The sequence below is a fragment of the Clarias gariepinus genome, chromosome 24 (assembly GCF_024256425.1).
Source record: "Clarias gariepinus isolate MV-2021 ecotype Netherlands chromosome 24, CGAR_prim_01v2, whole genome shotgun sequence".
Classification (NCBI taxonomy): Eukaryota; Metazoa; Chordata; class Actinopteri; order Siluriformes; family Clariidae; genus Clarias; species Clarias gariepinus.
In genome coordinates, this window is record NC_071123.1 from 1,048,374 (window position 1) to 1,074,647 (window position 26,274).

Consider the following 26,274-nt stretch of genomic DNA (forward strand, 5'->3'; position numbering starts at 1 on the left):
ACCACATACAACAGCTTTATTACATTTATTAAGGGAAATGAATGATTGCTCTGTAAACACACTGATCCAGGTGTGAGGGTGTGATGCTCCTCGCCCCGCCCGGATGCAGTTTATCAGTTCCTAACCTACAGCATGGAGTGTGAAAGAACGGCATGAGGAATGATTTTCACATATAAACTAGACACCACAAGGCTACGAAGTGAGCAATAGACTCATTAATATTCATTAGTGTGTGTGTGTGTGTGTGTAATCACAGCTAAAGGCTAAAGCTAAAACCTTTTTGTCCAGGCAGAGTATATATCTTGTTATTTATGTAATGTTTTCAATTTAATGTAGACCTGTGTGGAGAAACAAGAGGAAAGTGCAAATTTTTATTCATTTATCTTCTTTTTTTGTATATAAAATGTATATTTTCTAATATAACAATAACTATACATAATATGGGCGGTCGTTCAAGTCAAAGCGGGACTTTTGATTGTGCTTGGATACCATCAAGGTAAAAAAGTTTGGGTTCTCAGTACGCCGCCCAGTAACTCCTTCAATGGCCCCAAAATGTGTAAATGGTGTGGATGGAGATCAGGACTGTACGGGGGATGTGGCAATAACTCCCAGCCGAACTCCTGTGACATGCAAGGGGTGTGTAGGCACTAGAACGGGTACTGTCCGCTTCGAAGAATCGTCAAACTAACCCTAACCTTACACACTCCCTCCCGCTACAGAACTGTTGTTTCCTCAACAACGTGAGCAACATTACAGTTATTGGACGTATTGGGGTTTGCTGTGTGTGTGTCGCTGCCTGCTGTTTGTCCATCAGTGTTTTCAGCTGGTGTGTTGGAGTCATTCTCTCCTCCAGGGGGTGCTGTTGGTTCTCCTGCATCCTGAGCGGCATGTTCAAAAGATTTAGATTTAAAGAACCCAACCTACAATACAATATCATATCGCATCAACATATCAATCAATACATCAATCAGTTAATCAACAGCTGAAAAGCTGAAACATTACATTAGAATAAAGACAATAAACACTGCAATGTATTGAGCACTAAAGATAGTGACGAGCGTGCCCTGAACACTTACCCTATACAGCATGACGAAGATAAAAATCATCACTAAAACACCAAACAGCACGGACAGAGAGACAATCAGTGCAATCTGGGCGAGAGAAGGTGAGTCTACCAATGTTACGATCTGTACCGGAGAGACAGACAGACAGTCAGACAGACAGACAGACAGACAGATGTATAAGGTTAAGGTTATTATGTATATATTTGTATGAGCACACGGTGAGCACTAATGGACAACAAACTACACTCACCGTTATTAGATACACTACTTAATACTGACTACACTACTGAATACTCAATGTACTAATGTTAAAAAGAACTCCGCTACAACAGCACTCAGTGACTTTCGACCCGTCGCACTAACCCCCGTCATCGTAAAAGTGCTTTAAAAGACTGGACACACCCACCTCAAAGCCTGTCTGGACCCATACCAGTTTGTCTACCGCCCTAATAGATCGACGAGGACGCCATTTCCACACTGCTCCATTCTGCCCTGACTCACCAACGCTGACAGCTGTGCCAGGATGTTGTTTCTAGATTTTGTCTCAGCTGAAACAGTTTGCCATTAGCACACCACTCTGCAACTTGACCTTAGACTTCCTTATAAACAGACCAGTCCACAATCTGTTGGCCTGAATAAGCTCACCTCCTCCAGTCTCACCCTCAGCACTGGGGTTCCTCAGGGATGGGTATTGTCCCCTCTCCCACAGTATACTCCCTTTTCACCTACTGTATGACTGTGTACCTGCCTACGCCTCCAACAGCATTATCAAGTTCGCATGTAGCGTTATTAGGCATTTAGTCTTCCAGATATGTTATGTCATATCTACTGCAATGCTAGCGCAATTCTGCATTACACTGTGTTATATATACTCTACACAATTAATTACTTTTATACTGTTCGAAAGTTTTAGAACACTTTCTGCTTTGAGACAATGACCATTTTTAAAAGCGCTATAAAAATAAAATAAAATTGAATTTAATTGAACTTTCTAACTCCATGATCGTTCCTGATTTTTATTTCTCTCTACATTGTAAAGGAATTAATCTCATTTGAACAGTTAATGGTGAGATGTTTCTGCTACTTCTGCTCTGTAAAGACTTCATAACGCCTCTAATCTGAGGTGCTGGTTGTTAATTGGTCATTTTTCAGGCTGATAACTCTAAATGAACTTCTGATCTGCAGCAGAGGTAGGTTTTGGTCTCGCCCTCCTGGGATGGCCTTCATGAGAGCCGGTTTCATTATGGTGCTTGACGGATTTGCAAATGCACTTGACAATACTGTTCTTGCAAGACCTATTACAGAAAGGCTGACCACTGTGTCTTAAAATAACAACTAACTGTTGTTTATCTTGTTGTTACGTAATTACCTAATTCCATATGTGTTATTTTATAGTTTGGAAATCTACAGTATTGTTGTAGAAAACGTATTGTTGTTAAAAAATGTAATTAGGTACATACACAACTGATACTGAGTGTACTAATGATTACTGTGTGTATTGCTTTAAGATGTGTATTTGTGTGTGTGTGTGTGTGTGTGTGTTCTCACCGTGAGCTGTAAATCGTCCTCATTAAGGTACTGTGTGTATTGATTATGATCAAAGGAGACCAAACCCCAGCTCTCCACATTAACATTGTGCACCTGAAGACAAATTATACACACTTAACACACAAAACCATCATTCTAACATGTGTAAATTTGTGCTGACGGTGTGTGTGTGTGTGTGCTGTGTGAGAGTGTGTACAGTGTGTAGGGGGGTGCAGCAAACCTGTGTTTGTTTTTGTATTTTTCCTCTAAAGTCAAATGTGATGGGCTGGTCTCTGGGTAAGAAGCTAACAGAGCAGCTAATCAGATGACAGCTGGAGTCTTGGCATTTCTGATTGGAGGAACGAGAATGATAAAAACACACACACACACACACACACACACAGACACAAGACACTAATAAAGCATACACGCATCATGGTCATGAACTCTCCTCACCTGACGGTATTGTGAAGTTTTGTCTGGTTTCAGCAATTCTGGGTTTTCACACTTTGTTCTAGTGGCATTCTGACACACACACACACACACACACACACACACACACACACACACAAAAAGAGGAAGTGTTAGAGAAACTTGAGCAATACGACTTGCAACAGTTAGAAGCTGCTTCTGTTTCCACAAACACCACGGCCACGCCCCAACACCCCTCACCCCCTCACCCTCCTCCTACACACACTCGCTTAAATCAACTGCAGCGTGACTATCTGGGGCAACTTCACAGCTCCTTATTTGGTAACTTTTTAATTTTATTTCCTGGTGCACAGATTTTCCATATGAGTTTGGCCCGTACGCCTGTGAAGCTGCAGTTAACTGATGCTGTTGATGTTCTCGTCACCCGGCTGTTGATGTTCTCGTCACCCGGCTGTTGATGTTCTCATCACCCGGCTGTTGATGTTCTCGTCACCCGGCTGTTGATGTTCTCGTCACCCAGCTGTTGATGTTCTCGTCACCCGGCTGTTGATGTTCTCGTCACCCGGCTGTTGATGTTGCTCATGAACATTCTCTCCCAGCCTTTTTTGTGTCCTTTCGCTGATGTTGTCGCCCGCTTTAAATTTTCCTACTGATGTTTTTCCCCCTCTATGTCCATTACATCCTCCCACCGATGGTGTCATGTCTCTGTAGAACCTCTGTCAGAAGTTGGTGCCCCTCTATGTGGTTCTGCTGATATTGTTGCCCCTCTACATCCTCTCACTGAAGTTATTGCTTCTTGGTGATTGACTAACAACTCTAAACAGACCTATTTTCCATGTTAACTCGACTGGATGAGATTTCTGTAAATGGTCAAACACATATGGCAGTAATTTGATTGTTTGAATATCTGAACAAATCAAGATGTTTTTATCACTCAGGACTTCCATCTGTCTCTCCGTCTTAAACTTTCAGTCTTTATCACTGAGTGTAATCAACCACCATCTCCCATATTCAGGTTTCATCTCGCAGTCTCCCTTACTATCAGTATTGTCACATTCTCGATCCATAAACCAATTTCCCAATCAGTGCATAAGTTTTAAACAAATTAACTCACAATTCCAGGAGAGGAAACATCCCATGTTAAACCAGAAGGTGTCTTCAACACAAACACCACACTGACTGGAGGAGAGAGATCGCCTGCACGGGTCAGCTGATGGGGGAGAGAGAGAGAGAGAGAGAGAGTGACCTGGTGATAGTTTCATGTGTACATCTGCAGATAAATTATTTATGATGTCATACATACCTTATATGTGTGTCGGAGCAAAGCAGAGTTATTGTAAAGGATATACTGTGGAGAGTCACCACTAAACACACACACACACACACACACACCAAATAAATCATAGTATTTGGTGTTAACATGTTACAAGATGCTAATTTTAGCGCTAGTGTTGTATCTTACTCTCTCAGCAGGAAGTGGACGAGGCGTTTAACGGGTAAGGATACACTCGCATGGTTGTCATGAAGAGTTCCTGGATTCTCATTCTTACTGGAATACAAACACACAGTTAGGCTGCAGAAAAACTCACAGTAGTAGTAATCAATTTTGTTATAGCAAGAAATACTTTACAAAACACACTAATAATTAGTAGTTAGTCCACGCTGTCTAATGTACAGTGTCTTGTCCACGCTGTCTTGTCCACACTGTCCAATTTACAGTGTCTTGTCCATGCAGTCTTATCCACACTGTCTAATTTACAGTATCTTGTCCACACTGTCTTGTCCATGCTGTCTAATCCACACTGTCTAATTTACAGTGTCTTGTCCACATTGTCTAATTTACAGTGTCTTGTCCACGCTGTCTTGTCCACACAGTCTTATCTACGCTGTCTATATTACAGTTTCTTATCCACGCTGTCTTGTCCACGCTGTCTCATTTACAGTGTCTTCTCCACGCTATAAAACACAGAATTGAAACTAAAGTCTGGTCAGACAGCAGTGATCATACACAGCTCATTTAAAGACATGGCAGGAGACAGTGACAGAGTAAATAAAGGTCATATTTGTATGAATTATCTGCATTAGCCGCGAGCGAAGAGGAGACGGGCTGAGTCAGCAGGTAACACTCGATGATGTGATCACTGCAAGCTGACTTAAGTGTGCAAAAAGAGGATGTCCTGTTTACCAGGCAAACAGTTTACACACTGCACAATCATCTCTCTTACAGACGCCTCTATCTGAAGTGAGAGACATCATGTCTGACTTTCTGGACTTACACTTACTGTACACACTTCCTGTAACTAATGATAGGACAGAGGCGTGTGCGTCGTGCTGATTAACCCATTTCTAACTGACCTTTTAACTGTCACATTCACGTCCACTCGGTCCCCAAGAGCTGCTGCCTCAGACAGCTGGAAGGACATGATGAGCACCATCTACATAGGAGGTGAACACACAGCAGACGTAACGGTGTGTGAGTGAAACATCAGATAAAGTGTGTGTGTGTGTGTATGTGTGTGTGTATGTGTGTGTGTGTAACCTTGGCTCTTTGTCTAAAGATAGCCGATCTCAGTCTGCACGTTGTGTGTGTAAGGTTCATCGCTACGCCTACTTCCTGGGATGAGCACTCCACATGGCCAATTGACTCCACCTGCACACACACACACACACACACACACACACACCTTTCTTAAAAAGAATATAAGGCCATGATGCATCCTAAACAATAAAGCGTCTGTGGATGTGAGTGTTAAAGTTAAAGTGTCTCAGACCTGAGTGACGCGAGTGAACAACAGGAGAGAGGGATGAAGAAAGGCTAGCTCCGTGCCTGAGGCATCTTCTCCTCCATTAATCACCACCACAGACACATTTACTCTGAAACCTTCTATCTTAACCACCATGTTACTGAGAGAGAGAGAGAGAGAGAGAGAGAGAGAGAGAAATTGAAACTTTCTTTATTGCTCAGATATCATGTAGAAAGTCTTACATTGTAATAACAAAAGAAAAAAGTTCCTGTTTTAGAAATCAGATTCATTAAGACCAGGACACTCTTCCTCTTTGCTGTATACTTTGGCCCAAATATAAACATCTAAAGGGGCGAAGCCACACCTAAACCTGAAAGCCACGCGTCTAAAGTTAGAAACACGTTACGTAAATGACTCGTTGTGAGATAAATCAGGAACTCGGTTTCAGGATGAAGAGGGACAGGATGAAGGTGCGCTCAATACGACTATCGCCTGTCTTCTTCCCTCAATGGGAAATCAGATATAAGTGCAGCACATTGGGCTTGAGCCTGGAGAAACCTGGTGCAGGACGCAGAGGAAACCATGTTGACTGGGAGAGCTGAAATAGCAAGCATTTACATCAAGAACATTCTCTGTCTCCACTTCTCTCATCCCTAACATAAAAACAACCAAATCCTTGAGACAAAAACACACACCTGAGACAGAAAGAAAAACCTCCTCAGGAACTTCCGTCTCTCACACACCTGAACAAAACTATTCTTTACACAGACTACAGATGCCCCCAAGCCCCAGAAACCAAAGGAGGAAAGTGTTTTCCTGCGTCCAGCTTTCAGACTACACACACCACCCAAAGAGAGAGACAGAGACATGGAGACAGAGAGAGAGACAGATAGAGAGACAGAGAGTATAAAACACTGTGTGAGACACAAACCTGCTGACGTTGAGAGACACACTGAGGTCTGACACGCATACATGATCTTCACCACACACCTTCTCCAGTAACACCTACAAACTCACACACACACACACACACACACACACAGAGGTCTAGATTAGGCACACACATTCATTCTGTTGAAGTAAACACTTAGACACACACATGCACACACACACACACACAGACACGAGGTGGCACTGACCGTGTGTGTAATGGTGTGTGTGTTGGGACAGTCGGGATGCACGATGGGTCTCAGTCCTGATTCCACTTCATGTCCTCTAACTGTGAGTCTCCCTGACAGAGGAACACCCTGGTAGTCTGATATACAATTCTACACAACAACAACACACACACTTTTTAATGTATGTCATGATACACACAAACACACATATTTATTTATTTATTTATTTATTTATTCTTTTATTCTTTTATTTAATTAAGTTGACATGACGCACTTTAGGTTCTAGTTAAACAGACCTGACTGTGTGCTACAGGTTAGAGAGTGATGTGTGAGAGAGTAATGTGTGTGTGAGAGAGTGATGCATAAGTGATGTGTGTGAGAGAGTGATGTGTGTGAGAGAGTGATGTGTGTGAGAGAGTGATGCATGAGAGTGATGTGTGTAAGAAAGTGATGTGTGTGAGAGTGATGTGAGAGAGAGTGATGTGTGTGAGATTGATGTGTGTGTGAGAGAGTGATGTGTAAGAGTGATGTGTGTGAGAGAGAAAGTGATGTGTGTGTGTGAGAGTGATGTGTGTGTGAGAGAGTGATGTGTGTGTGAGAGAGTGATGTGTGTGAGAGTGATGTGTGTAAGAGTGATGTGTGTGTGAGAGAGTGATGTGTGTGAGAGTGATGTGTGTGTGAAAGTGATGTGTGTGTAAAAGTGATATGTGTGTGAAAGAGTGATGTGTGTGAGAGTGATGTGTGTAAGAGTGATGTGTGTAAGAGTGATGTGTGTGTGAGAGAGTGATGTGTGTGAGAGTGATGTGTGTGAGAGTGATGTGTGTGTGAAAGTGATGTGTGTGTGAAAGAGTGATGTGTGTGAGAGAGTTGTGTGTGTGAGAGTGATGTGTGTGAGAGAGTGATGTGTGTGTGAGAGAGTGATGTGTGTGAGAGAGTTGTGTGTGTGAGAGTGATGTGTGTGTGAAAGAGTTGTGTGTGTGAGAGTGATGTGTGTGAGAGAGTGATGTGTGTGAGAGAGTGATGTGTGTGTGAAAGTGATGTGTGTGTGAAAGTGATGTGTGTGTGAAAGAGTGATGTGTGTGAGAGTGATGTGTGTGAGAGAGTGATGTGTGTGAGAGAGTTGTGTGTGTGAGAGTGATGTGTGTGTGAAAGAGTTGTGTGTGTGAGAGTGATGTGTGTGTGAGAGAGTGATGTGTGTGAGAGAGTTGTGTGTGTGAGAGAGTTGTGTGTGTGAGAGAGTGATGTGTGTGAGAGAGTTGTGTGTGTGGGAGTGGTGTGTGTGAGAGAGTGATGTGTGTGAGAGAGTGATGTGTGTGAGAGTGATGTGTGTGTGAGAGAGTGATGTGTGTGAGAGTGATGTGTGTGAGAGAGTGATGCGTGAGAGTGATCACCTGGATGGCGATGTTGACGCTGTGACACACTGACGTCTTATTGACAGTCGTGTTCCAGTGTGAAGTGCTGGACCCCGGGTAGAAGACAAGACGAGGAGAAACAGAGCCTGAATCTAACTCCAGAAACACTGATACATCAGCATGAAGAGGACCTGAACACACACACACACACACACACACACACAATGATGTAGATGTAGTAATAGATGTAATAAAAGTAATAATAGTAATAATTTTAGGTGGATAGGTGGATATACTGTGTGTACAGGAGACCAGGTGGAAAGGTAGCAAGGCTAGAAGCTTGGGATCAGGGTTCAAATTGTTTTACCATGGTGTGGATAGGAAAAGAAATGGAGTAGGAGTTATCCTAAAAGAGGAGTTTGTAAGGAATGTTCTAGAGGTGAAGAGAGTATCAGATAGGGTGATGAGTCTGAAGCTGGAAATTGAAGGGATAATGTTCAATGTTGTTAGTGGTTATGCCCCACAGGTAGGATGTGAGTTAAAAGAGAAGGAGAAATTCTGGAGTGAGTTAGATGAAGTGATGCAGAGCATCCCCAGAGGTGAAAGAGTGGTGATTGGTGCAGACTTCAATGGACATGTTGGGGAAGGGAACAGAGGTGATGAAAATGTGATGGGCAGGTTTGGTTTTCAGGACAGAAATGTAGAAGGACAGATGGTGGTGGACTTTGCAAAGAGGATGGAAATGGCAGTAGTAAATACTTTCTTCCAGAAGAGGCAGGAACATAGGGTGACATATAAGAGTGGAGGCAGAAGCACTCAGGTCGACTACATCTTGTGTCGACGTTGTAACCTGAAAGAGATCAGTGACTGCAAAGTGTTGGTAGGGGAGAGTGTAGCCAGACAACACAGAATGGTCGTGTGTAAAATAACCCTGGTGGTGAGGAAGGCGAAGAGGACAAAGGCAGAGCAGAGGACAAAGTGGTGGAAGCTGAGAAAGGAAGAATGTTGTGAAGTCTTTAGGGAGGAGTTGAGACAGGCTATGGGTGGTCAGGAGGTGCTTTTAGTTGACTGGACAACTACAGCCAATGTGATCAGGGAGACAGGTAGGAGGGTACTTGGTGTATCATCAGGTAAGGGGAAAGTGGACAAGGAGACTTGGTGGTGGAATGAGGAAGTCCAGGACTGTATACAGGGAAAGAGGCTAGCTAAGAAGAAGTGGGACACTGAGAGGACTGAAGAGAGTAGACAGGAGTACAGGGAGATGCAGAGTAAGGTGAAGGTAGAGGTGGCAAAGGCCAAACAAAGAGCATATGAGGACTTGTATGCTAGGCTAGACAGTAAGGAGGGAGAGGGGGATCTGTACAGGTTGGCAAGGCAGAGAGATAGAGATGGGAAGGATGTGCAGCAGGTTAGAGTGATTAAAGATAGAGATGGAAATGTACTGACAGATGCCAGGAGGGTGATGGGAAGATGGAAGGAGTACTTTAAGGAGTTGATGAATGAGGAAAACGAAAGAGAACAAAGAGTAGAAGAGGTGACTGTTGTCGAACAGGAAGTAGCAAATATTGGTAGAAGTGAGGTGAGAAGGGCGTTGAAGAGGATGAAGAGTGGAAAGGCTGTTGGTCCTGATGACATACCTGTGGAGGTATGGAAGTGCTTAGGAGAGGTGGCAGTAGAGTTTTTGACAAGTTTGTTTAACAAGATCTTGGAGAGTGAGAGGATTCCAGAGGAATGGAGGAGAAGTGTATTGGTGCCAATTTTTAAGAACAAGGGAGATGTGCAAAGCTGTGGCAATTATAGAGGTATAAAGCTAATGAGCCAGACAATGAAGCTGTGGGAAAGAGTAGTGGAAGCTAGGTTAAGGGTAGAGGTGAGCATTTGTGAGCAGCAATATGGTTTTATGCCTAGAAAGAGTACATAAGATGCAGTATTTGCTTTGAGGATGCTGGCGGAGAAGTACAGAGAAGGTAACAGGGACTTGCATTGTGTCTTTTTAGATTTAGAGAAAGCGTATGACAGGGTGCCAAGAGAGGAGCTGTGGTATTGTATGAGGAAGTCTGGAGTGGCAGAGAAGTATGTTAGAGTGGTGCAGGACATGTATGAGAGCTGTAAGACAGTGGTAAGATGTGCTGTAGGTGTGACAGAAGAGTTTAAGGTGGAGGTGGGTCTGCATCAAGGATCGGCTCTAAGCCCCCTTTTGTTTGCTCTGGTGATGGACAGGATGACAGATGAGGTAAGACAGGAGTCCCCATGGACTATGATGTTTGCAGATGACATTGTGCTCTGTAGCGAGAGCAGGGAACAGGTGGAGAAAAATTTGAGGAGGTGGAGGTATGCTCTGGAAAGCAGAGGAATGAAGGTTAGCCGCAGCAAGACAGAATACATGTGTGTAAATGAGAGGGACCCAGGAGGATCGGTGAGGCTACAGGGAGCAGAGGTAAAGAAGGTGCAGGATTTTAAGTACTTGGGGTCAACGGTCCAGAGCAACGGAGAGTGTGGAAAGGAGGTGAAGAGGCGGGTACAGGCAGGTTGAAATGGGTGGAGAAAAGTGTCAGGTGTGTTGTGCGATAAAAGAGTATCAGCGAGAATGAAAGGAAAGGTGTACAGGACAGTGGTGAGACCAGCGATGCTCTACGGCTTAGAGACAGTGGCGCTGAAGAAAAGACAGGAGGCAGAGTTGGAGGTAGCAGAGCTGATGATGTTGAGGTTCTCTTTGGGAGTGACAAGGATGGATAGGATTAAGAATGAGTTTATCAGAGGGACAACCCACGTTAGATGTTTTGGAGATAAAGTCAGAGAGGCCAGATTGAGGTGGTTTGGACATGTTCAGAGGAGAGATTGTGAATATATCGGTAGAAGGATGCTGAGGTTGGAACTGCCAGGCAGGAGGTCTAGAGGAAGACCTAAGAGGAGATTTATGGATGCAGTGAGAGAGGACATGAAGTTAGTTGGTGTGAGAGAAGAGGATGCAGAGGATAGGGTAAGATGGAGGCAGATGATTCGCTGTGGCGACCCCTAAAAGGGAACAGCCGAAAGACAAAGAAGAAGAAGAATTTTAGCCAGTAACCTGAAGTCCCTCCACATTTTTCATCTACTCACTCTTTATGTTTCCTATAGAAACCTCTTTCAGTTCAAGACACACAGTTGCCGTGGCGATAGGGGTGTTGAGGCCGCGAGGGGCAGAGCAATGAAATAAGTTCTGAGCTATGATTGGTGGATCCAGTGTGATTGACACAGGCACACATATAACTGGCTGCGTCCTGAAAAAGACCAATAAGGACTTAGAAGCACAGAAGAACACACACACACACACACACACACACACACACACACACACACACACACACACACACATTACCTGAGTACTGTAGCAGCTCCTCCAGATCCAACCACCAGATCAGGAAGTCCATCTGAGCTCAGATCTCCCACAGAGTGAAGAGACAATCCGAAATACTGCAGAGTGGGCTTTACTGCTGCACCACTCACCCTCTACACACACACACACACACACACACACACAGGTTGCTTCATGACCAGCCTCTTACAGATGTCTATGGTTTGTGTGTGTGTGTGTGTGTGTGTGTGTAACAGAGACAGAGTGTACCTGTGTATATTTGGATCTGAACCCACGCCTGTAACTAGTGAAGACATAAACAGCCCCTTTGCCCTTTTCTTCAAGAGGCGCTCCCACTGCCAGCTCCATCATACTGTCTTCATTCAGGTCCTGTAGAGCTGTGAGGGCGGAGCCAAACCTGCCGCCTGCGTTCCCCGCGGCCCCCCTCAGCACCCCCGAACAGTTTAGTGCCTGTAAAGCATATTGCATGTGAAAGGAGGTCAGTCTGGCTCACGCCTGACCTTCAGCAGTTTGAGCTGCAGCAGCGTTTTTAGGTCCTGACCCCTGTACTCCAACCCACACACACACACAACCACACACACACACACCTGCTGTTTCAGTGGCGCTCTGACCCACTTGTCTAAACACCACAGTCTGGCCCATCTAACAGAAGTTGGAGACTGGCCTGTTTTTATATCCCGTCCCCCCTGACAGGTGGCGCTGTGATCGGATCATCAGTGTTACTCACTTAGTCTTAATGTTATTGCTGATCGCTGTGTGTATGGACGGCTGGAGCTCGGGAAGGAAAATCAAGAGAACCTGTCCTCACGCACACAAGAACTCCCTCACACACACACACACACACACACACACACACACACACACTCTCGCAGTCTCTTACACACACATTTATCCAGCAGGGGTGGATATGTGGTGGGTAGTGGTTGAGGGGGGGATACATGGCATTTAACCCAAGTACTGAGAAACAGATACAGTGGAACCAAACATTTGAAATAATTTTTCACTTGATAAACGAGCGAGTCTTGATATACCAGTACCAAGTTATCATCCAGTATCATGTGGCACGCATGCGCTTCTTAATCACGTGATCACAACTGAGCCAAAGGTTGTTTTTTTTCTTGCGCTGTGGGATTGTGGGTAATCGTCTCCCATGCTCTGTCTCAGTGCATCACTTGTCAATCAACATATAATAATACAACACATAATCAACAACTTGTATAATCAACATTGTAATCATGTGTGTGTGTGTGTGTGTGAGCGTAAAGCATATTTCATTAGGTGTTTTTTATTTTGTGTTTGTATTTTGTTTTTGTATTAAGTCATACACTTATTTTAGCATTGTTTATTTGTTATTGTTTATCCCTGTTATGTACACTATTTCCAGTTCAGTTACAATGTAACAATCTCATGCAAATAAAAGTTTAAAAAGTTACTCTAGAAAGCCAATAAAAGCTAATTAAAACAAAGTGTAACTCGTCATGGACACACTATGTGTTATATATACTGCACCTGCTGCCTGACTGCAGTTGTTTCGTGGTGTCTGTGGTGCTCTGATACAGAAGTAAGACTTTAACAGACTTTTAAACACTGAGTTTCAGTCACATTTATGACATGAACCTGTTTATAAACAAGTCCCTCAAACCCTAATTTACTGAACACAGAACAAATCTCCAATTTGAGCATACACGTGTGTGTGTGTGTGTGTTTCTTATGTTCTTACTCCTGTCTCCACAGAGCATATGTGGACTTCTCCTCCAACTCCAGCGGTGTAAAACATTGGAGCCCCGACTGCTAACAATACAACATCAGCACCGTAGACCACGCACAGCTCCGCCCCGAAATACGACCCCAACTACAGAAAATAACAAAGAGAGAGAGACAGTAAATGACATCACACTAAACCTCAAAAGAAAACTGTTGCAACCACATATCAACAGCTGCATGCATGCACACAAGTCCACACACGCACACATGCACACACACACACACACACACACACACCTGAGTTCCCCGGACAGTGTGCGTGACACTCCAGTAGTGTGTGTGTGCGTCCTGCGTGAATCCAAACACGGCTCCCTCGTGTTTGTGTCTTGGAGCACCAGCAAAGTAAACACGAGCCCCCAAAACTGTTGCCATAGCGACTGAGTAACCTGCAGGTTTTAATTTATTCATATTCAATAACCAAATTCATATTGATCAATGATTTCATTTATGTTCTGTCAGAGCCGTCAATGTTTATTACCCAGATAGGAGTTGTTCATCTCCTCCACACTGGATGCGTTGATGAAGGAAGCGTTCAGACCTGGGATTTTCTCCTCCAACCCACCTGACCATGAGAAGGTTCCAACTGCACCAAACACACTCACGTCCTGCACACACACACACACACACACACACAGACAGAGTTTGAATAGATCCTTTAACTAACACATTTTTGAATTTATGGAAACATTTTTCATAAGAACAAAGAACAATTATTTAAGAATAACAAAAAAAAAACACCTGCAGTAAAGATAAAAAGAGGATGATTTTAGGGGAGAAGCATCATTGTGTCACGAATGTGTTTGGTGATCACATTAATTTACAAACCGCGTGACACGTGTGAACATGCCTGCATTTGTGTGGATTTATGACATGGTTAGATTCACAAATACATTTTTTTAAATAAGGCATCCCTGCAGCCTGTCAGGTGTCTCTTCCACTTTCAGTTTACATTGAGACAGAAGCGCATTAGTGGATTATTTTAAAGTAGATTCTTAAATCCAACTCATAACTGTTCATAACATCACTTTTACTCAACCTTTAGATTTCACTTTCAACATCAGGCAGATATCAAAGTACTAAGTACAAAAGTTTCAGTAAATTCCATCCAGATAGTTTTGTGCTGTAAAATTTTTTTTTTTTATTAGATATTTTTTATTATGATTATTTATCGGGGGTGGGGGTGGGTGGGGGGAATAAGTGCCAGGGGGATTTTAGCGCATTCTCCCTAAGCCGAGGTATTTTACACTTTCCCGCCTTAGACTGCTGTGGGTGTTTTTGCTCTAACAACGTGTGTTTTATCTCATAGCGGCGCTTCACAAGCTTTACTGCTTTTTATTAACCCCAAGGTTTCGGTTCATATGAGACGAACTGGTTTTAAACTTCCTGCAGAAAAAAAAGAAACACACATTGACTGATCTGTCCGATCATCTTTGAAGGTTTAGTTTTCATAGTCTGCTTTTTTGTTTTTGGAGTGTGCCACGCTGTGCTTACAGTACGTCATGAAAATGTAGTTTCTTGAGGATTTTCGGTAATGCACGATTCAACACACCTGCATTACCGACGTTTCTTTGTCTTCCATATACAGTATGTCTATACAGGGTAAATTATTGCATTGATTATCTCTGTTGAGTAATGCATATAGCACTTTGAGAGAAAAAAAAGCTAAATTAAAAACAAACAAACTAGACCTGCTCTAATCGGGCACAGAACTGTTCATAACCTCCCCTTCTACCCAACATTGTGATTTTATTTACAGTATGGTGCAGGTTCAACTTCAGGTAAATACCCAAGTACTGCCAAACTTACATTAAATTCTATCTAGTGAGATTTGTGTGATGCTGTGACAAATTCTAAACAGACAGACAGACAGAGAAAGAGAGACAGACAGAGAGACAGACAGACAGACAGACAGAGAAAGAGAGACAGACAGACAGACAGACAGAGAAAGAGAGACAGACAGACAGAGAAAGAGAGACAGACAGACAGACAGAGAAAGAAGGACAGACAGACAGAGAAAGAGAGACAGACAGACAGACAGAGAAAGAAGGACAGACAGACAGAGAAAGAGAGACAGACAGACAGAGAGACAGACAGACAGACAGAGAAAGAGAGACAGACAGACAGACAGACAGCGAGACAGACAGACAGACAGACAGAGAAAGAGAGACAGACAGACAGCGAGACAGACAGACAGACAGACAGAGAAAGAGAGACAGACAGACAGACAGACATTTTTCGGAGACTAGTTTCAGGTCCTCCAATCTATAAAACGTAACGATATCACTGAGAGAGTAAGTTCCAATTCCAAACAGTCTGTACACCCAGATACTGTGAACTGTTGTGTGCTGGTTTTGTCATGTTCATATTTCAGTTCAATTCAGTTCAGTTCTATTTGTATAGCGCTTTTAACAATTGTCATTCTCGCCGAGCAGCTTCACACAATCAAAAGAATTATTTAAGTTTGTATGGGATGTGAGTGTGTATGAATCAGAATGATCAGATGAATGTTTTGCAGCTCTGTGCCATCAGTGCTGTTATCAGTAAGATAGGATTCACATGGTTCCGCGTTATGCAACATGCATTTTGAGACAGCATGTGTGTGTGTGTGTGGGGGGGGGGGGGGGGGGGGGGAAAGAAGGAGTTTATTTTTTGAACCGGGTTTGCAGAAGCAGTGGTGAATCTGGTATGTGTTAGTTTACGTATAAGTCGTTTTATTACTGCTTACGTTCTAGCGTGAGCCATCAGATCAGTGTGGTATGCACATTAAAGTGAGAGTGTCACACAACTGCGCAGGAATGTTTGCACACGCATCAGTTAACTCGAGCATTCATGTGTTTTGCATTGCAAAAAAAGGTTTCAATTCATACCAATCTATTTGCAGCGCAGATTAACTCTACAGAGGTCCTTAAAGGCTAATTAACGCTAAAGTTAATCACATACTGTATGAGTTAATCACAGATGCTAGGAACATCTTACAAACAGTAATTCTTATGTCATTAGTAACGTCCTTATTTATTAACCTCATCCTGTTGTCATGTGGTGAAATGAGGTCGGGCATCTCACACATTGTGGTTTACACGACCTCTGCTGTCTATCAGCTCATAATATCTCTGCTTGACTCGTCCTAGGCGCTCTCCAGGGGGGACGAAACCAACACCCCGCCGAGAGCCGTGTCTGCGTCCACCAGCTGGGCTTATGGAAATATTGGATTCTAAATTGTCATATTTAGAGTTTTTACAGCCAACCAATTAGAAAAGTGTATGGCATGCTCTGTGTGAGCGCCTACACACGGGTACGAGGCTTACACACACGTACACACACTAATGGACACACGCACGCATGCACAGGGTGCCAGCAGGATCATATCCCATAATAAGCAGTGGTCAGTCGGAGGCCAGTGTGTGGAGGCAGCGCTGCTGGATCGTTAACTCTATCACTGTGTATGTGTGTGTGTGTGTGTGTGTGTGTGTGTGTGTGTTAACTGGTTCCTGACCTCAGAAAGTGCAACACTGAATCCTCCCTGAGAGAGTTCAAGCTGGATAGAACTGGAGTTCCCCATGCTTGTACCTACACACACACACACACACACACACAGAGGCAGGAATAATGTTTATTATACAGTATTTATACGTGTGTGTGTGTGTGTGTGTGTGTGTGTTTTACCTTCAATGCTGAAGATCCTCTCAGTAAGCTGAGAGACAATAGAGGAAAGAGAACTGAAATCTGGCGTCTCAAACACGTAACGAGGTTCTGTGGCGATCTGTTGCAATTCCTCCCGAGTGTACTCATTACCCACCTGAGAGAGAGACAGGACGTCAGAGAGAGACAGAGAGAGACAGACAGAGAGAGACAGGACGTCAGAGAGAGACAGACAGAGAAAGACAGAAAGAGACAGACAGAGAGAGACAGACAGAGAGAGACAGGATGTCAGAGAGAGAGACAGACAGAGAGAGACAGACAGAGAGAGACAGGACATCAGAGAGAGAGACAGACAGAGACAGGAAGTGAGAGACAGGACGTCAGAGAGAGAGACAGACAGTGAGAGACAGACAGTGAGAGACAGGACGTCAGAGAGAGAGAGACAGAGACAGAGAGAGACAGAACGTCAGAGAGAGAGAGAGACAGACAGAGAGAGACAGGACGTCAGAGAGAGACAGAGAGAGACACCCAGAGAGAGACAAAGACAGAGAGAGAGACAGACAGAGAAAGACAAGACGTCAGAGAGAGAGACAGACAGAGAGAGACAGACAGAGAGAGACAGGACGTCAGAGAGAGAGACAGACAGAGAGAGACAGGATGTCAGAGAGAGACAGAGAGAGACAGTCAGAGAGAGACAGAGACAGAGAGAGACAGACAGAGAGAGACAGACAAAGAGAGACAGGACATCAGAGAGAGAGACAGACAGAGAGAGACAGACAGTGAGAGACAGGACATCAGAGAGAGAGACAGACAGAGAGAGACAGAGGGAGGAGGCGGGGCAGGTGGGACAGTGGTTAGGGTGTTACCCCGATGGCGAAGCGGGTCACCCCTTTCTCATTGGCCAGAGCGATGACGGAGGTGAAGTTGTCGTTTGGATCGTTAGATTTCCCGTCCGTGACGACAACCAGCAGCTTCTGGGAGTTGTTCCTCATTCCGACCTTCTCCTGGAACATCTCGTTTCTGAAGATCCCAAAACACACCAGTTTAGGTGTGTGTGTTGGAGTGACATTGTTTATGTGTGTGTGTGTATGTGTGTGTACTTACAGTACGAAGCGTATAGCTGAAGGTGTGTATGTGTTTCCTTTACTGTGTGTGACTAATGACATCAGCTTGTCTGCGTTTCGGTCTGCAGCAAAATTTTCAAAGTGAAACACTGCAGAGACCTGGGTGGAGAACTTCGCTACAGCCACCTAATACACACACACACACACACACACACACACACACACACGTATAAAGAGTTAAAAAGTTTAAATCTAAAACACTTTGCTGCAGGCACCTAACACACACACACACACACACACACCTGTCCTCGTGGGTTGGTGAAGGATCTGATTACATCTTTGATGAAATTGATCATTTTTTTGAAATCTCCATCCGTAATGCTCAGAGAGTCGTCAAACAGAATCACTGCGTCGAGTGGGGGAATCTTCTGACACTCTAAAACACACACACACACACACACACACACACACACACACACGCACGAACATACACACTACATGTGAATCTAACAATCAGTGATTTATAATTAAATAATTTCTAAAATACAATAAAACTGATACCTTGGAAAACAGGTTTGTGTGTGTGAGTTTGTTTGAAAGAGTTATTCAGCTCCACACACACACCATGCAAATAATGAAATCCTTCACACTCTTGCTGGACATGAGGACTACAGACCTACAGAAAGAGAGAGAGAGAGTTACAGCACCAACATTTACTCTCGCTGTGTGTGTGTGTGTGTGTGTGTGTGTGTGTTTCCTAAGCACCTACTGTTTACATGAAGTAGCGAGACAGAGAGAGAGAACACTCTCCAAAGTTCAAAGGATTTCTCAGGACCTTTAGTATCACTTCACTCAGAACTGAGTATCACTTCACACTCTATAACCTCAACTGCTCACTTTTGCAGTATTTTGGTTGGACAGTTTGTTTTGGAATGACCATGTAGCGTTTGGAGTGATTGTGTAGCGTTAAGAGTGATTGTGTAGTGTTAAGAGTGATTGTTTAGCATTAAGAGTGATTGTGTAGCATTAGGAGTGATTGTGTAGCGTTAGGAGTGATTGTGTTGCGTTAAGAGTGATTGTGTAGTGTTAAGAGTGATTGTGTTGCGTTAAGAGTGATTGTGTAGTGTTAAGAGTGATTGTGTAGTGTTAAGAGTGATTGTTTAGCATTAAGAGTAATTTTGTAGCGTTAGGAGTGATTGTGTAGCGTTAGGAGTGATTGTGTAGGGTTAAGAGTGATTGTGTAGTGTTAAGAGTGATTGTGTAGTGTTAAGAGTGATTGTTTAGCATTAAGAGTGATTTCGTAGCGTTAGGAGTGATTGTGTAGCGTTAGGAGTGATTGTGTAGCTTTAGGAGTGATTGTGTAGCGTTAGAAGTGATTGTGTAGCATTAAGAGTGATTGTTTAGCGTTAGGGATGATTGTGTAGCATTACAAGTGATTGTGTAGCATTAAGAGTAATTGTTTAGCGTTAGGAGTAATTGTGTAGCGTTAGGAGTCATTTCGTAGCGTTAGGAGTGATTGTGTAGCTTTAGGAGTGATTGGTAGCATTAGGGGTAATTGTATAGCGTTAGGAGTGATTATGTAGCGTTAGGAGTGATTGTGTAGCGTTAAAAGGGATTGTGTAGCATTAAGAGTAATTGTGTAGTGTTAGGAGTAATTGTGTAGCGTTAGGAGTAATTGTGTAGCATTAGGAGTGATTGTGTAGTGTTAGGAGTGATTTCATAGCATTAAGAGTAATTGCATACCGTTAGGAGTGATTGTATAGCGTTAGGAGTGATTGTGTAGCTTTAAAAGTGATTGTGTAGCCTTAAGAGTGATTGTGTAGCATTAAGAGTGATTGTTTAGTGTTAGGGATGATTGTGTAGCATTAGAAGTGATTGTGTAGCATTAAGAGTGATTGTTTAGCGTTAGGAGTCATTGTGTAGCGTTAGGAGTGATTTCGTAGCGTTAGGAGTGATTGTATAGCGTTAGGAGTGATTGTGTAGCATAAAAGCTGAACAAGTTCTATTCGACACAGAAAAAGTGAAAAGTCCAGTATATGTTATCAAGTGTAGAATTATAGATCTAAAATTAATGTATGTTGAATCTGAGAAAAAGAACGTTTACACATTTGTTCCCGCAAACTTAAATAACCGCAAACACCCGCAGGCTAATTTATCCATTAATAACAAAACAGTGGAAGGTGGAGTTATAGCTTTTTTTCAAAATCACACAAAATTCACACTATACAGTATACAGATGTATAACCCAAACAACTGTAACAGCAAACTGTTAAACTGTTCACAAAATACTCGCTATCGCCTTACAAGACTTCCTTTATTTAAGAACTTGTTTTTTCTCAGAACTACAAAAATAGATTTATCTCAAAGTGTTAAACTGTTCATACGTATTAATATTTGCTACTTTTCATAAATGGAAAAAATATGCAGACTTTCTTAATAAAACTTTTGTGCTCCGGTAGTGTCAGGAGCACGTTGTTCTGCATCCTGCTCCGTGTAGTGTTTATGGTCTTGTGAATGTGTTTTAAAGTTTGTATTTGATCCATCGAGGGACCTCTAACACTTTACACTCGGCTCAGTCAGAAGAGTGACTGTAGAGTGCAACAGCACACTCAGGCTGAGATCCTTACAGCGGAAATCTGCCTCGAATAAAGTCAGATTAAGTTTTTAAATGACTGATCTAAAGTAAAATCATACACACACACACTTAAATGCAAGCTTCGTGGGAGACAATGGTCTATAACTCACCACAGCACGGTGATCAGTGCAAGCCAGGGAAAGTCCCAATGCTCCGTCTGACTCCACTGCAAAGACACGGACCAGGAGAACAGATTATATACAGTAAATCATAGTGTTGTTTGTTGTTTTTATGGTGTTTTTTGGGTTTGGGGTTGAGTCGTTCCTCCTGCTGTTACCTTCAATTATTTTCATTTAAAATGATTGACGATAGTGCTGCAAACTTTCAGTTTCACCGAATGGGTGTGTGTGTGTGTGTGTGTGTGTGTGTAGTATAAGTGTGTGTTTTTAATTGTTCGCAAGAAAAAAAAGTGATTTCCTCCTTTGGTGGGAGAACCCAAAAACATTCAGAATGAAGTACTTTCAAAATGAAAAAATCTACAAAAAACACATTTAATGGCATAGGTCACACACACACACACACACACACACACACACACACACACACACACACAATCATGTGAAAAAGAAGAAGTGGAAGTATTTTTCAGAGTCACAGTTCTGGTGGAAAGCGATGATAAAGGCCACGCTGCTGTTACAGAATGACTTAAAACACCGCGGGTTCTCCTGACGGACTAGAAATGATTTGGATACGTTTCAATACAACTGATTTGTGAAGTTTAAAACTACTTTCACCTCCTGTTAGTCGCTTTCTAACTGTCAATCATCATCTCCACCAGTTGCTATTAACTATTTCTGCCGGACGTGGAAGGATTTGTGTCGGTGGCTCGACTGGTTAAATAAAAACCATAAATAAACCAAAATCTGTAGTTAATAAATTGTGTTAGTTGAACTGTTGTATAAAAGCAATACCACACTCGAGTTCATGCTGTTGTACTGAATATTAGCACGGCTGTGATATCTTAAGTACCCGGGCTGCGCCCTCGTGCCCACAACCGCATCACAGATACTGTATATTGTCCAGCACAACAGCAAGAAACCGCGCGCGAGTGTGATATTGCTGTGCCCACCTGTCTAACGAGAGTGATATTGAATTTACAAAAAATTGTTCATACTGAACATGTGCATCAAAATGTGCGTCCAATACTGAGATATTATTGAATACTGAATGTATCACAGGTTCCAGGAAAACCTCAGGGATCGGATTCGGGTCATATCATGGGTTTTGATTCACGGCTCTGATCATTTTGTTGATGATGTGGACACAGGCTGCTCTTTCATTCTAAATTATTCACAGAAGGAAGGGACTCCTGGCAGGTTTTCGCCACTTTTTTATGCTGTACATTGTTGAGAAAGCACTGTTGCCACATTCGGCAGTTTTCCAGTAAATAGGCTCCTATCTATTCATCTTGGGTTGGAAAAATTCATTATGGGTGACCAACAAAAAACAGGCTAATTTTAGTTGTTGTTTTTTTTAAGTATGTGCAACCCTGGTGAGAACAGAGCGTGCGTACACGTGAGAGACTCTGAGAGAGTGGAAACAAATCTGTGCACAAGAGAAAATCTGAGTAAAAAGAGAATTTCTGCGCATGCAAATAAGAGTTTTTTTTTTTTTAAGACCACACAGTGTCAGTCAAAGAGTATTTCATACCGCACTGGTTAACTTCTACAATCAATCTGTGGTTCACATACGACAGCGGATCAGTTCGCATCTCAATCAGTTTGTTATGCCACTTAGACTGAGTGTAATACAGTGTCTGGAAGTGTGATGTTGCAGTTTCTTACCTTCTATGTTGAGCTGCTCACACTGATCATCCTTATACACACACTTATGCACACTGCCTGTCCCATTATTATACAGAGGATCTGTTACTAAAACACTGTAAAGAAATACAGAGTGACAAATCAGAAAACCCCAGAGTGTGATGGTGTAATCAGGTTCATTTTATTCTTAATCACTTTTTACTGTAAAGATGTGACAGACCCACAGCGAGGTCCTGACCTTTATATTCTGACTTGCACAAACTGACCCTGTATTAAACTATTCAAATATTGCTTTAACATCAGGTAAATTCCTATGTTGTTTTTTAAATTACATGTCCTGGAAAAAAACTAAACAAAAAAATCTGAATACATTACATACATATGTCGTATACACATATCTTATAGAAATATGGAAATTACAGCACCAGTCACTTTCTAACTCCACGGTCGTTCCTAAAGTTTATTTCTTTCTAAACTGTAAAATAGTGTTGACGGTGTTTATTATTCCAAACACACAATAATCTCCTCTGAACACCAATTAACAACCTGAACAGTTGATATTGAGATGTTTATCTGCTCCTTCTGCTCTGTAAAGCTTCATAACGGCTCTAATCTGAGGTGCTGGTTGTTAATTGGTGATTTCTGACGCTGGTAACGTTTTGGTCTCGCTTTCCAGGGAAGAACTATCATGGGGTTTGATGGGTTTTGCAAATGCACTTGACAAGACTGTTCTCGCAAAAACTGTTCCAGAACAGCCGACCTTTATGTCTTAGAAGAACAACTGACTGTTAGTGTTGGTACCTAATGCCATATGTGTTATTTCACAGTTTTGAAAAAAAATAAAATAATAATTCAGCAATTTATAGAATGTGCAAAATAAATCACCAAACAAAAAGACAAATTTGTGTCCAAACTTTTACTGGTACTGTAATAAAGTTATATAATATCTATTTCATACTGTACATGTAAATAACATTATATTGCTGAAATGAAGTCGGCAGAAGTGTATATTAAAGGGAACATGCTCACCTGTCAGACCCAAAGTGACAAACATGATAACCAAAAGCTGCAGCGTCCTTTGGACGATTAAAGATTTTGGGATGTTCAGTGTTGAGGTAACTGTACTTGGCAGTAACAGAAGGAACTACAACTAAAATTAAAGTAAGAATATTATTTAATAATAATAATAATAATAATAATAATAATAATAATAAGCCAGTATTAATAGTATAACCTAATGTAAGCCAGTATATATTATTTGATATTTGATTATATTATATTTTATTTATATTATTTTATATTTCATTTTTAGTTCTGAAAGTCAGAAAAGACAAGCGAGCGCAGATTGCACCACTTCCTGTAATTACACACAAGAGTTTTATTCAGTTTATACAGCAAATTTACACACAGGGCTGAAAGCTACAGTAAGGTTGAAAAAAACAAAACACTGATATTAGTTTAAAATTGTACAATGTAAAAGGCAGAATACTTACTCAGGAGCAAAGCATTGCATAGACGCCACAAAGTGAGTTGACGGTTGTTTAAGAGTTTCATTTTCTCCATCCTCTAGAGCTAAAGAGAGTTGTGAGAAGATTCAAGCATTACACCCGGCGCAAACAAACCCCAACATTAAAAAGGTCCTCAAATGGTTAGAGTGAGTGTGAAGAACCAAATGACTGCAGTAGAACCGAGGCTGTATGAAAGTGTAGCTAGAGAGAGAGAGAGAGAGACGGAGAGAGAAAGAGCGTTAGAGAGAGAGTGAGAGGGCACATGAGTGTGGGAAAATATAGAGAAATGAAGTTGTGAAAGTTTAGAAGAGCAGTAAATCAACCGCAACAAACTACAAAGACCCTCGCTGGTGTGCAACAGTGTGTGTGTAAGAGAGAGAAAGAAAGAGAGCGAGAGAAAGAAAGAGAGACAGAGAGAGAGAGAGATGTATCTGGGATCTTATAAAATACAGAGATATCCAAAAATACTTCATTTTAAACAAGCTTCAGGAAGCAAGACAAACAAAACTATGAATCATTTGTTTTCGATTTCTTATTATTGTCTACAGTAGTGATGTCACAGTTTTAAAACCTGTCTGATCTTAAACTTTAATACTGTACTTTATCTTTGAGCCAGAGGGGCTAGACGTCTGTGGCTGAAAAAAAAAAATTAGTTAGAAATGTTCAGGTGCTTTGGCAGAGGCCTAATTAGTTTGAGAGATACTGTATCTTTAACACCTTTTGATGAGACTAATTAGGTACATGATGATCTAGGACTAGGTTTTGTCACATTATTAGATTAATTTAAAAAAATTGCGTGTTTGGTACTAATATAGTGCAAATAATAAAATTAGTTTTTTATTTCTATTTTAGTAATCACTCATGTAAACAGACATAATTAAATCATATAGTACAAAGGTTAAATAATTCTGCAGTACACTGGATATCATGTGATGTAGACCTTGCCCAGTGCACTGTTGGTGGGCATGCTCCCAAATTCACCCCTTAAATGAACGATGATCAGCTACAGAAGATGAAGAGGCAGACCTGGCAGGAGAAAGTTGCGGTAGTTCGGTTTCGAAATCGCAAAGGATTAACCAAGAACCTAAGTAGCCTGTCGAAATAAATGGGCTAATTCGGAAGTCAGAATGGCTCACACATGAAGCCACACTAATGGATGGCTAGACTGGGCCGACTGGCTGCGTCAGCGAGCAGAACTGCATGGAAAAGCAGGCAGGAGGAACCAAAAAGGAAAAGGCTGCTACAATCATCGCTTAATGCCAACATTCCCAGCTGGTAGTGCCACCCAGCTGCGGGGGCAGCTGAATGTGGCGTAAAAGAACATGGCTGTGAATGGCCATCAGAAGCCGCTTCCCATGTGGGCACACGCTGCCACTCCATCACTGCCAAACACTCGCCAGCCAAGTGCCCCCCTGCCAGCAGGGACCTGCCTCTGAACCACCCCAGCAATGGACTGTTCTCTCTGCTGATTTTGTCCTCATTTTGTCCTAGTTGTGTTTATGCCTGAAGAAATTTAAGTGAGAATCTTGAAGGAATAAAAAGGAAAAGGTGCTCCTCCATCTCTTCTGTTGCTCATGACTCGCATCATGAGGCTCATTCAGTCATCTAATCCAGTCATCTGTGTATAGTAAAAACAGCAATTATTTTAAAATACTGGTCCACAGTTGACTTTGTAGAAACCGAGTAATGCTCAATGTTCAAAATACAGTAATAAAAAAAACATTAATTAAAATATGTTGCATGTTGTTTCATAATTGTTTGTACAAACAACACATTTACAACAACTTCTTTGTCTATGGGCTGTTCCCTTTTAGAGGTCGCAATCATCTGCCTCCCTCTAACCCTATCCTCTGCATCCTCTTCTCTCACACCAACTTCATGTCCTCTCCCACAGCATCCATAAATCTCCTCTTTGGTCTTCCTTCTACCAAGCAGTTCCAACCTCAGCATTCTTCTACCGATATGCTCACCATCTCTCCTCTGAACATGTCCAAACCACCTCAATCTGGCCTCTCTGACTTTATCTCCAAAACATCTAACATGGGTTGTCCCTCTGATAAACTCATTCTTAATCCTATCCATCCTTGTCACTCCCAAGGAGAACCTCAACATCTTCAGCTCTGCTACCTCCAACTCTGCCTCCTGTCTTTTCTTCAGCGCCACTGTCTCTAAGCCGTAGAGCATCGCTGGTCTCACCACTGTCCTGTACACCTTTCCTTTCATTCTCGCTGATACTCTTTTATCGCACAACACACCTGACACTTTTCTCCACCCATTCCAACCTGCCTGTACCCGCCTCTTCACCTGCT

The 26,274-nt window shown here is 42.4% G+C and overlaps 1 protein-coding gene across 2 annotated transcripts; it reads right to left on the bottom strand.

Moving 5' to 3' along the window:
- Nucleotides 1-24,380, bottom strand: LOC128512369 (integrin alpha-X-like). 2 transcript variants are annotated; one of them, XM_053485616.1, is made up of 30 exons: nt 23,951-24,380; nt 23,487-23,607; nt 22,479-22,573; nt 20,805-20,860; nt 18,621-18,735; nt 18,362-18,495; nt 18,100-18,245; nt 17,862-18,015; nt 17,020-17,152; nt 16,850-16,923; nt 13,835-13,961; nt 13,594-13,742; nt 13,313-13,444; nt 11,842-12,042; nt 11,596-11,726; nt 11,337-11,497; nt 8,277-8,428; nt 6,907-7,035; nt 6,699-6,772; nt 5,795-5,927; nt 5,563-5,673; nt 5,379-5,458; nt 4,486-4,572; nt 4,327-4,387; nt 4,138-4,233; nt 3,048-3,116; nt 2,833-2,940; nt 2,613-2,705; nt 1,077-1,187; nt 1-878 (listed from the first exon to the last, which is right to left on the bottom strand). In XM_053485616.1, the coding sequence occupies exons 1-30, from the start codon at nt 24,018-24,020 to the stop codon at nt 714-716; spliced, it is 3,468 nt and encodes a 1,155-aa protein (XP_053341591.1). In that variant the 5' UTR covers nt 24,021-24,380; the 3' UTR covers nt 1-713. The 2 variants fall into 2 exon arrangements, with proteins under 2 accessions (XP_053341591.1, XP_053341590.1); XM_053485615.1 differs by having other exon boundaries at nt 1-920; nt 23,951-24,377.
- Between the last annotated feature and the right edge of the window lie 1,894 nt (nt 24,381-26,274).

What these genes read in the sequence shown, in the direction of transcription:
- LOC128512369 (XM_053485615.1), bottom strand. Translation starts at nt 24,020, where the DNA reads ATGGAGAAAATGAAACTCTTAAACAACCGTCAACTCACTTTGTGGCGT. An exon ending in GTGAATGTGACAGTTAAAAG is followed by an intron (nt 4,573 to 5,378) that starts GTCAGTTAGAAA and finishes TTTGTATTCCAG; the next exon opens with TAAGAATGAGAATCCAGGAA. An exon ending in GTCCACTTCCTGCTGAGAGA is followed by an intron (nt 4,388 to 4,485) that starts GTAAGATACAAC and finishes GTGTGTGTTTAG; the next exon opens with TGGTGACTCTCCACAGTATA.